The following is a 12,485-nucleotide window of genomic DNA, read 5'->3' as shown; positions in this document are numbered from 1 at the left end:
ACTTTCTGGGATTGGATTTCAGTAGTGAAGGAAGGTCTTGGGAACAATATTTATTTTTGGCTACATTGAGAGCGGAGCAGTAAGAACTTAAACAGTTAAGATACCTTTCCCAAGCTGACGGGGCGCCGGTTCGTTTTGCAGTTCTGTATGAACGTTTCTTCTTGTTTCTGAATAGATCAAGGGACTTCGTGAACCACGGTTTGTTTGTGTATTCAGCTGTTCTGATTAAAGGAATCTTCTGCTCAACCAATGCACATCACTTATCTCTGAACATCACCCAGTTATCATGAACAGACCTGGTGTGGAACGAAGGTAGAAATGGATGTTTGAGAAATGATTCTAGATCAATGTTGATTACTTCATCATTTTCCTTGTTGCTGACACGAATTCTCTTTATTGAGACAACTGTAAACGGTAATTGGATACTGATGAATACATTCAGTAATCTGTGGTCACTGAAACCATTCGAGCATATTACTTGTTCTATAGTTTTTGCTCTTTTATTGCTATCGCCTTCCAATCTTAAAGGCGAAGCTTAAGCGTCCTCCTGTTTTTCTTCAGTTTTTCTCCAGTAAAAGCTTTCTATGGTAAAGTCTGATCTCTCAGGCTTCTCTTTTGATACTGAACCTCTAGGTCTCAACTAGCGCCTCAATATGCCCAGTAGCACCGTTTGACCGAAATTGTGAGACTAATGGCTAAGACGAGAATGCAGTGAGCTGGATTTATAAGTTGGTTGCGATGTGGTAGGCCCCAAAAAAATATGACAAGAGCAAAGAAGAGTTATTATACGCAGGGATGCAAGGGTGCAAGATGAAGCTGAGCTTCCAGGCTGGAAATACGATGTGTGCGCTTAGGTCTCAGAGTCGCAATGCTGTGTCTCGGCGTTGAGGCAATGTGGACTTCGATACCCATCATCCCCAGTAACTATTTTAGGCGACCTTAATTACGCGACAATAAATTGGGCATCGGTACCATCATGTTGCACACCGTATTTTTCGCATTGACAGGCGTTCCTTGACACTTTCTATTTTCAATTTTACTCAAATAGTTGATAATCCCACATGCGTCTTCCGCGTTTCCTCAAACCTTCCGGACCTAATTCTGACCACTGTGCCCGATATGATAGTCACAATAGCTTTCATGCCTGGACTCGGCGATCAATCTTTAATTCAATTTGATCTATGCTTTATTGCATCCCAGCTAGAAAAAAACGAGAGCTTAAATTTGCCTAGAATAAGGCACATCTTGAAAGGATCAATAGTGAACTGTAGCTTTTTCTTGGTAACTACTTTCATGGCTTTAAATATCGCTTTCTCTAAGGGACCTGCGACCAGTTTGCAAACCAATTTTATATATACAAGAACCTACATCTCCCCCAAAATAATACCAAGAAATACAGACGCGCCATGGTTTGCATTATATTTAAATCGGCTTTCTAACATAAAAAAACGCTCATTTCGGGCCGCCAAGTTGCATAATACAGAGCAGCGATTACATGCATACACTATTGAGTGTGACATCTACAATCAAGCCCTCGCTTCTGCGAAGTCTTATTTTCTCAAAACACACTTCCTTCCATGCTTATCAGTAAAACTCAGAAATTTTCGAATATCGTAACTAATACCCCCATCCACACGGAGGTTTCTTTAGTCGACCAGAATGACTTGCCTGTTCATAGTAAAGAGTGCGCGGTCATTTTGTATCGTAGATTTAGTCCAAATTTCTCATCCACAATAAAAATATTCTCACCATCATATCCTTTCCCTTACTTTATTAACATGTAGCCAATAGTACTAGATGTAGCCGGTATTCTAAAGCTCATTGACACCGAAACCTTCATTCATGTTCCTGTGGCCTTGACTGCATAAATGCAGAATCGTTCAAAGGAACAAAGATGTAGTCCTCTATTTTTCTTACACAAATATTTCAAAAATCATTAAATACTGGTATTCTTCCTGAGCTTTCGAAGCAGGTGAAAGTGATTCCACTTCATAAGTCAGGTAATAAGTAATCACCACTTAATTCTCGCCCCATTTCTCTTACCAGCATGCATTGCAAAATTCACGAACCTCTAATCTATTCACCTCTTTCCAGCTTCTTCACTTGGAATTTCTTTTTCAATTAGGCACAATAAGGTTTTAGGAAGTCGTATTCTTGCGAGACTCAGCTATTGTGTTTATTCACTCCATGCTCACTCTTATCGACAATCGTTCTTTACTTGTGTGCATTTTCGTAGATTTCTCTAAATAATTTCATGGAATCAACCACTGCCTTCTTTTAAAACTCGGGTGCCTCAATATCGACGTAAATTTTCTCAGCTCGATATAATCATTTCTTAAGAGACGGTCGCAGTAATTGCTCACTAAAAATAGTAATTCGTCGTTAACATCTGTCGCGTCAGGTGCACCACAGGAGTCAGTCATGCGCCCTCTTCTCTTCTCACTTTACATTAATTACCTCCCGAACTGCGTGACTTGGATCCGTATTCGCCGACGACTGCATTATTTATCGCGAAACAGCGGGCGCTACCGATGATTCTGCTTTTCAAGTTTACCTAATTGGCCGAAATGGTGTCATATAGGGGCCGTAGATTTAAATGTTAAAAACTGTGAACTTATGCGACTATCGCGCAATATTCTCACTACTCCTGCTTGCTATGAATTAAATTACATTCCTTTAGACCCCGTTACATCTTGCAGAGGTAACGGGGTGTAATATACGTGTCTAAATACGTAGGTGTCAATATAACTAGTAATCTTAGCTAGAAGCATCATATTGAGCACATCATTAACAACAGTTATCGTATGCTTGGTTACCTGCACCAAATGTTTTTCTAAAGCACCTATTTCTACTAAACTGACTATGTACAAGACATTAGTATGTTAAAATAAGAATATGATTCTGCAGTTTGGGACCCTGGTTTCACGAACTTAACATCCTCACTCGAGATGGTCCAGAATAATTCGCCGCGTTTCATTCCTTCGAATTACAACCGTACTGGCACCATAAGTTCTATAAGCCGTCTCTTGAGCGCCGTAGCACAATACCATGCCCCTTAGCCTTTTTCACAAAATTTTTCGTCATGACCAAATGAAGCATGCTTTTATTTCGCAGCTATTTTATCGCTCATCCCGCATCGACCATCCTTACGAAGTAAACGTCTTAAGTTGCGAAACGGATGCCATTTTCATTCTTTTCTACCTCGTAGATCGACAGAATGCAATCGCCTTTCCCTCGACGCAGCATTAATACCAAATCGTGACTGATCTCATTAATCTCTCGTGCGATATCTTCACGCTGATCCCTGCCATTTTCTTTGATTCTTTGGGGCAGTTATCAGGTCCTCAGAGCGTCGTAGTCTCTTTCTCGCTCTCTCTTTCTAAATATATATATATATATATATATATATATATATATATATATATATATATATATATATATATATATATATGTATATCTATATATATATATATATACATATATATATATATATATAGAGAGAGAGAGAGAGATCCGCTTGTGGTTGTTGTTTGATCCACTGTGTAGCATTGTTGCGCATCACCGTTTCTTGTAGTTATCAGTTGCTGCAGATGTATTTGTATCTGTATTTTTTTCCTGTAGTCGCCTTTCTGTGTTGCGTTTTGTTTCATCAGTCTTGATTGTGTTTTGGTAATTTTTCTCTATAAGTTATATACTAGTCACCTCTGTAGCGTATGCGCTTGAGGATAATAAAATGAAAAAATGAAAAAAAATGAGAAAGCGCTCTGTCGGTGTGTACGCTATTATGCTTGACACTCTATGGTAAATTTTATACATGTTTAGATTTTGAGCACTTGCATCACAAGCGCTAGCTGTCATATGTCTGCCGATCTTGTTTTTTATAATCTTTGTTTTTAAAATACACTACTGCGCGAAAGAGAGCATGGCAGTAATTGAGCGTAATTGCATCACAAACACTTCGAGATACCAAAGGTACTATGTTTATTTAGGACGATTGTTACCAGGAAATCATTTCTAGTGAGGATTCGAGTGATTGAATAATACTCCTAAGCCCATTTGGAAACGCGGCAATATTAAAATGTTGTAGTTCAGCGACAAGTTGATGTGCGTGCGCAGCCCTTCCTACGCAGATGCTGGTCACGTGGACAACTTTCGACCCGACCAACGATTCCGTGGTGGAGTTCGGCGAAGACGGCCTGGACAGGCAAGCCACGGGCCAAAGCACCAAGTTCTACGACGGCGGCTCCGAGAGGAGGCTCATCTATATCCACAGGGTCCTGCTGGAAGACCTCACGCCAGGGGCGTTTTACGGTGAGCATACGCGCACACATATGAAAATCCACACGGAGGACACAGGGTGATACGTCAGAGCAGACCGCATCAGTGCACACGATTGTACGTAAATGGCAGGGATGGGAAAAACTTTGCATTCACTACAAACGGATGTGCCCGACATAAATGTAACTTGCGGAACGGTGTAGGTGCCTTGAATTCCCTCGATAGTTTGCAAACAGAGCCAAGAAAGCGCATACCGCGCATAGCAACGCGTTTAGTGTGAGCATAAAAGTGTAAGGTTCCATCAAAAAGTACACCAAGATAATTGATCTCACAGACCTCACACAACGGTACGGAATTTACAGAATAAGAAAAAGAAATGTCTGCTGTTTTGCGTGTGAAAGTCGTCGTTTCGGTTTAGCTGCATTCAAGGAAAGATTATTATCTTTGCACCATTTAGTAAAGGAAAGCAGGTCCGACTGCAATGCGCGACAGTCATCAGCAGTGTGAAAATTTGATATCATAGGCATATAGAAGAAAAGAAGAGTTCCGAAAAACGGAAAGAATGTCAGTCTTAAACATTTTATAAAAGGAGTGATCCTAATACTGATGCTCGAAGCACGCCGCTAGTTGCCATGTAAACAGAAGACGTTTGGTCATTGACGTTAAGATAACATGATCTCTGAAGAAGATAGCTGCGCAAGAGATTGACAACTGACGAGTCAACATCACAGTGTGTAAGCTTCATCAGGAGCAGTGGGCGGCAGACTACATAAAAAGCTTTACTAGGGCTCCTAGTAAACAGCGTCAACTTCCCCCTTTGAAGTACCGGCGTGGAGATCTGCGCCATGAAACATGCAAGAATTGGGGTACTGGATCGGCCGGTGAGAAATCTATGGTGGTTTGCAATAGGTTGGTTCTTCACAGTACAGGACAATAAGTTATGAAGAGCAAGCTCAAAAATCTTAGACGAGGCACAGAGAAGGGAAATCGGGCGATAATCAAGGCATCGGTTTTACAGCCAGACTTAAATACAGGAAATACGCGAGTAGTTTTCCACATGTGAGGGAAAGTGGAAGTAGTTAAAGAGTAATTAAATATAGATATCAGTACTGGAGCTAATGTAATGCCGTAAACTTTTAGAATAGCGGAAGGGATGCCATCGCGGCAGCAGGACACGGAAGTATTCAAGACCTTAAGGCATCCGTGGATCAGCGTTTCGTCGAACAACACAGTACTAGATGCAGGAACCGTTCTGTGCTGATGACTGACTCCATCGTTGAGACCTGCAGCTTTATTTAATTTTGAGAAATAATAATAACAATAACAACAACAATAATAATAATAATAAGAAGAAGAAGAAGAAGAAAATTTATTCGTATCAAATACATACATGATGCTGAAGACCAGCGGAAGGAGCTGCGCACATAGACAGCTTGACGAAGCCAGAGGCCCCCACAATATAGCGGCTGCACAGCTACCTCATGTCATATACATAAATTTTAGTGTACCTACAGAAACTCCTAAACAATGAAAAAGTACATATTAAATTGTTACAACTTGAGGAAGAACATAAAGAAGAAAAAAGAAAGATGGTCAACATTACGCAACAAACACAAAAACAAAGCTAATGTCACATCTACGTACATTTGCAGTGGTAAGAAACAAAGGTATTAGGGGGTTTGAAAAAATGCGTAATTCCTCGAAAGTTGTGCTCTTTAACGTAAGCTTGTTTCTGCGCAATGTATTTAGGAGTCTTGGTGACTTGTTTTGAACTGTTTTATGGCCGTATGTATTTTGTATGGTCCAGCTTTCCAAGGTTCATTATTTATTGCGGGATACACGGTTTTGTTTTCTGCCAGATAAGCCAGTTCCCGCAGAAAGGACGCACCATTTCTTAGTTCTTGCTTATGTGTTTTGCACACTCTATCACCATAGATCCTACTGGGTTGCAATATATCGCATCTGCGGAACACAGGAGAAGTGCTGGTGTAAATGCAAACACTATCTACAGCTCATAAAAAACGTTTTTGTAATGTCTGCAATTTCTGGAAGTTGACTTGTTTCGTTGTTTCCCATAACATATGGTGATAGTTTAACCTAGATAGAAACAAGGTGTTTTAAATAATTTTCACTACGTTACGTGGTAGGACACTGCGGTTTCAGAAAATTGATGCAACTAACTACGACAGCTTAGCTTACACGGTTTCAATATATGTATTTTATAGCATTTTCTCATGAAAAATTATTCCCCATGTTTTTTAGCTTGGTAAAACATCCACTGGAGATCCCTCAATTGACAAATAATTAATTATTGTAACACCTTTGTTTTTAGTGCGAAAGAGTACTGCTTTGATCTCGAGACGTTTATTCTTAAGTAGTTTTGGTTAGGCCATTCTTGTAACTGTAATAATAAAAATTTTGCTTCCTGAATCAGTTCAGTAGATGATTCTCCTGTTAGAAATATGCTTGTATCATCAGCATAAACAACTAATTTCGCAGATTTATGTATCGATATAATATATATAATATAATACTGATGTATGCGTTAAAGACAAAGCCGGCAATATCATTACTAATATGGATAAGATCGTTCAAGTGGCTGAGGAGTTCTACAGAGATTTATACAGTACCAGAGGCACGCACGACGATAATGGAAGAGAGAATAGCCTAGAGGAATTTGAAATCCCACAAGTAACGCCGGAAGAAGTAAAGAAAGCCTTGGTAGCTATGCAAAGGGGGAAGGCAGCTGGGGAGGATCAGGTAAAAGCAGATTTTTTGAATGATAGTGGGCAGATTGTTCTAGAAAAACTGGCCACCCTGTATACACAATACCTCATGACTTCGAGCGTACCAGAATTTTGGAAGAACGCTAACATAATCCTGATTCAAACGAAAGAGGACGCCAAAGACTTGCAAAATTATAGACCGATCAGATTACTCTCCGTTGCCTACAAAGTATTTACTAAGATAATTGCAAATAGAATCAGGAACACCTTAGACTTCCATCAACCAAACGACCAGGCAGGATTCCGTGAAGGCTACTCCGTAAAGTTGCAGCCTTCTTTTTCTCACGTATTTCTGACAACCAATGTTCACTTTCACCTTTTAATTTTGCCTGCACCAGTATATGAACCATAGACGTTTTCTACCGGTATATTTCCCACTTATTGATTATTTCTTCCTGCGGCAACTGCGCCTTCTTCGCCTGCCTGTGCTCTCGAGATACTTTCTGTCGCTCGGCGATCGCTTCGCGTATCTCCCTGTTCCACCAGCTTTTCGGTTTCTTTCTTCCTTTCCAACGAACATGTTGTTTCTCTTCCGTATTTCTATCGTTATTACACTTAGAAGCTTACCATATTTCCACTCTTTACTTGGCCATTTGCCAATTTCTTCCTCGACTGTGGTGACTATATTTGCTATTTGTTCAGCGTTCAAATTTGGACTGGCCGTTTTCCGCTTCTTTCTTTCTTTCCGAACTACATATCCCATTTTCAAAATGATGCGTTTATGGTCACTCCCTACGCTGCTATACCCTTCCTCATCAATGACCATTTTTCTCAACTTATCATGAATTCCTTCTGTCATCATACAGTAATCAATGGTCGATTGTCGGTTTCCCACTTCCCATGTGATCTGCCCTTCACACTTAGGCCCTGTATTCACGATAACAACGTTATGTTGCTCACAAAGGTCTAGCATTGACTTCCCGTTGTTGTCGGTATAGCCATCCATATCATGTATGTGGGCATTCATGTCACCTAATTGGACAATTTCAGAACCATTCCCGAAACCCTTAATATCAGCGCTTATGCATTCCACAAACTCTTTATTCTTCTTTGTGCAATTATTTCCGGTTCACAAATACGTAACGCCCAGCCAAGGTTTTTTTTCCCACTCATTGTACCTGATAACCAAGGATGCTCTTGACATTTTGAATTTACTCTTTTCCATTCGGCTCCCTGATGGATGAGCATTCCGACTCCCCCTCCCTTTCTTTCCAACTTAGTTCTGTTGCACACTTCCCAAACATAATTCTCAATAACTGCCGGCTCTTGCGAGTCTCTTAGGCGTGTTTCTGAAGCCGCATACACGCCTATTCGTTCTCTATTTAACGGCTCCGTAATCTCTGCCCACTTTTGCTTTCTTCTGCCGCCCTGCATGTTTATGTAGCCTATTGCATGGCGAGCTCTCTTTCTTGCTTTCCTCCTTTTCTTGCTATCGACGGCGATGCTCTTCTGAGGTTCCCCTATGGGGCCTTCTTCCCTAATGTCTACTCTGGCCTCCTGAGCGCCCGCGGGCCCCCTAAAAAAAGCAACAGCGTTACCACCAATTCGCCAGCCCACTTCTTGTGCCAGCCTGTAATTGAAGTGGATCCCGTCTCGTTTAAAACCAGCACACCTTCTCACTTCCCTGTTTACTTCGACCACCTCGAAGCCTTTCTCTCGGCTCATTTTCCATATTGCCTCATTAGCGACCACTATGGCTCTTTGTACGTGACTGTCACGTACAGGCACCTCTGGCACCGTGCCCACCACGATGTGCACCTGAGGGGTAGCTCGCGCAGGTCGTCCACCCCCTTCGCCAAGCGCTGGGCTAGTCCTGTCCCTTTCCTCTTCAGGACGTCATTTAGCCAACCTGCTACTATGACAAGGTTGCGCACGTGGGCATTTTCCGCGAACTTTTCATTTGCTTGCTTCATGACAGAACCCAGTGTCCGCCCTCGAAATGTCCCTACCGCCACTCTTTTATCGCCTTTCACCCTCTCCACAATTGCTTTTGAGCAACTAGCCATGTTTGAGTCGCCGATAATAATCATCCTTTCACTCTCTCCTACCTCGCATTGTTTCCCTTTGTCCTTTTCCGCGTGATTCGAACTCGACAAGGGGCATTGTCACCTGGGCTCCTGCTTTTCCCGCGCGGCGACCTCGAGGTAGCTGCCGCTCTTTCCAGCTAACCCTTCATCACACTGCACGAATTCCAAGTACCCGGGTGACAATCCCTGGCCTGTCGCGTCGGAGGTCTGCGTTCCATTGTCACGCACATTCTCGTTCACAATGGCGGCCCTGTTCAGCTATTCCTCGGCTGCTTCAAGTCTCTTTTCAACGACCTTCCGAGCATTTCTGAGCTCTTGAACCTGTTTGACAAGCTCTTTTTGGAAAGCCTCCATTTACTTTATTTTTGTGTTCGCGCAGTCTCTCATTAATGCATCTGACCGACTGTCCGACGTAATTGCGCGAACACAAAAATAAAGTCGACAAACTTGTATCAGATGGGTTTCTCTCCCTTCATTGTAAGCAACATAAGTGCTTCCCTCTCTTCGAATCAACAATCATAACCGGTAGAAATAAGTGCGAACTCACTAGACTTATAATGGAAGCCGAGCAGATGGATGCCCTAGGGGATTCATGTATCAGCAAACCATCATTGGCTCTCTCTGAAAAAGAACTGAAATTTTTGCGCATGGCTTAACATATCACAATGTATTGCTCTGATTGTTAATCTGTTCACGTGGCTGTGACTCATGTTGGCTGAGTGTATAAGCACGACCTGGTTTTCAATAATAAACATTGTTGGAAGTTAGCGCTGCGTGCGTCCCTATGTGTCTTCTTTTGTCCCGTCTTTTAATCGCGCTACCGTACTCCCCTTGCTGATGTTTGAACCAGTATCACGTCACGTTCCTCAGACTAGGAGCGCACGGCAAACAAATTTGTGTTGTAATATTGCGCTCCTAGCAGTGTTCTCATTCCTTGACATCGTTAATACGGCTGATTTCTTCGATCAAAAGTTTGCGTTGCTGCATTGTCAAAATCCAAACAATAGGGAAGTCGCCGTGAGATGGACTCTTGAGGTGATCAGCGGCGGTCGAACAAAAGGGCAACGTTTCAACGAAGGTCTTCGCCAGGGCGACGTTCTTGTAGAAACGTTGGTTATAATGCACAGTGGGCGAACGAAAGAAGCCTCAATTCTTTCGTTCGCCCACTGTACACTAGAGTACAAGAAGAAATTTGCATAAAAACTGGTACATCATGGTTCACTGCTTTGAGTCGCGATGTATGACATACAGTCCTGGTCAAAAAACTTAAGGCCGCTGCGAACGGCCGGGGAGCGGCTGCTCTCCGCGGCGCTGCCCCCGTCGACGAGCTCGCTTGCGCGGAGGATAAAGAGGGATGTGGAATCATGTGTCTTACCCTCAAGCATCATTTCATAAAAGCGCTGGTTAAAAACTAGTGCACCGAGTGCGGCGCGAAAGCGACGGTGGCCAAGCGGAAGCCGCCCGAACGGCTTCATGCATGCCGTTTGCTGCCTACACGATAGGCTCAAATTTCGCAATTCCGAGGTTCGTAATCATCAGGTAATTTTTTTCTGGACCAAAACAAAGAAACAACTCTATGAATAGCCCTGGGCATGCTCGAACTGGGGCACTTTGCGAGCATCGTAGCTAAGATCTAACTTCAGCAGCTGAATGCTTTAGTAAATATTATGCCACAATGGCAGCTCGTATTTGTCATCGTGAATGTCACAAGCCGCAAATTATTCAAGAAAGCATAAGCTTCACAGTGTCACTTGCATCTCTCGAAGAAATCACAGAAGGGAGCATGCCTTCAAGGCATTGAGCGTGGCTTGGTCTGTGGTTGCCTCGGATAATTGCAGCTTGCCCTTGTGTTTGTTTGTAAACCAGCCAAGATCCTTATGTTGGTTGAGAGGACGCTAGGTATAACCCATTTTTTTTAAAACTACCTGTGGAGCCCTTTCTCGCAAAGACGAACGACGCCTCAGTACACTATGACCGGAATACCTCCTGACAGCGACAGCCCCACTGTCGTGACGCTTTCACTGTGCGAGAATGCTATATACTCGTGGCCGTGGTCTACGTTAAGGGATTCAAATGCGTGGTTCCCAATGGAAAGGGAATGAACTTACACTGGCCTCCCGTGTGTTCTAATGTAGAACCTAACGACATTGAGGCAGTATGCACGAAGACATCAAAAGAGGCCGGGAAGTGGGAAATTTCCAGAATGTGGAGGGAAGGGGTCTAACTAATCGGCTGCTCAGGCAGCGCAAACGTCTTCTAGTTCCGAAAAGTTCTCATTATGTCACTGTGGGTTTATTTAAAGAACTTCACCGTCGAACACCATCGGGTGGTCGTTCCTTAGTGGAGACGTCTGGTATACGTATTTGAAATACTGTAACAGTGGTTACAGGCCCCTTCCAAAGAAAGCCTTCGTAGTTTAAAATACTGCTTATAGCCCTTTTTAAATGAACGATGAGTGAATTGCCTGTATGTCACAATGCATCCTGGTACAATGATAGATATCACTAAGAGATGTCAGGTTCATATTTTATCTTTGGTTTTCGCCTCAGAAATACATTCGAAATGTATATCTAAAAGCATAGTGCGAAGGATCTCGCTTTTGAATGTGTAGGAAACTTACTCTAATAGTAAGTTTCAATGACCAGGACAATTTTTATACTATAATGCGCGGCATGGAAACCGGGCAGTTTCACCCATGCGTCCGCAGTTACTCAGGCGAAGCACCGTTCTACGGCGGCCGGAAGACGAGCTCGCAGCTGGCATAGCGAACGCTGCACTAGTTTTTCACGAGCGCTGTTATCAAAGGATGCCTGAGAGTAATGGCAAATTCCACTGGTCGACTCGGAGCGGGGTGCCGAATCTGCGCCAGAGCGACCGAATCCTCAGCGACCAGCGAAAAACAAACAGGCTCCGGCAGGAAGTTCAGCGGGAGTTCGGCGCCCACCATATCCGCCAACCATATCGCGATTTCATTTCGTAAGCCGCGTACAACTGCTCGACGTCACTACTGCTGCTTTCCGACGAACTGCTGTCAGAATCGCTCAAGGCAAGGAGCACTGCCGCACGGTTGAACGAACGCCATTCCGAGAATGTAAACAAGTGCATAGGGTTACCAAAGAACTCCTCAAAAAGAGCTGAAATAACCAAGCCACCCGACCAATCCGGAAGTGACGCGAACGCATCGTCGGGGTTCCGGTGAAATCTGTCTCTGCTCGGCGGATCAACGAGGAGCATTTCGGTTGATCCCAATCAGCCAATGGAAAGCGCCAACTTGCTCTAGATCGACCAGTGGAATTCAATTTCTTTGCCACGGAGCAAGAAAACGTGGTCCAGATGGACCAGTGGAATTCACCATAAGAGACGTGCTTCCCTCGCGCTATTTAGCCTCGGTGCT

General features: G+C 43.2%; 1 protein-coding gene across 1 annotated transcript in view; it reads left to right on the top strand.

The window, feature by feature from the left end:
* The window catches only part of LOC126538479 (acid phosphatase type 7), a 182,767-nt gene that overhangs the window by 57,593 nt on the left and 112,689 nt on the right, over positions 1 to 12,485 (top strand). Inside the window, exon 3 of the mRNA XM_072288022.1 lies at positions 4,117 to 4,311. Coding sequence (XP_072144123.1) covers positions 4,117 to 4,311 — 195 coding nt within the window. The remainder of the gene's footprint in view (positions 1 to 4,116; positions 4,312 to 12,485) is intronic.

The sequence above is a fragment of the Dermacentor andersoni genome, chromosome 4, assembly GCF_023375885.2.
Source record: "Dermacentor andersoni chromosome 4, qqDerAnde1_hic_scaffold, whole genome shotgun sequence".
Lineage (NCBI taxonomy): Eukaryota > Metazoa > Arthropoda > Arachnida > Ixodida > Ixodidae > Dermacentor > Dermacentor andersoni.
This window is presented reverse-complemented; position numbering and strand designations above follow the sequence as displayed.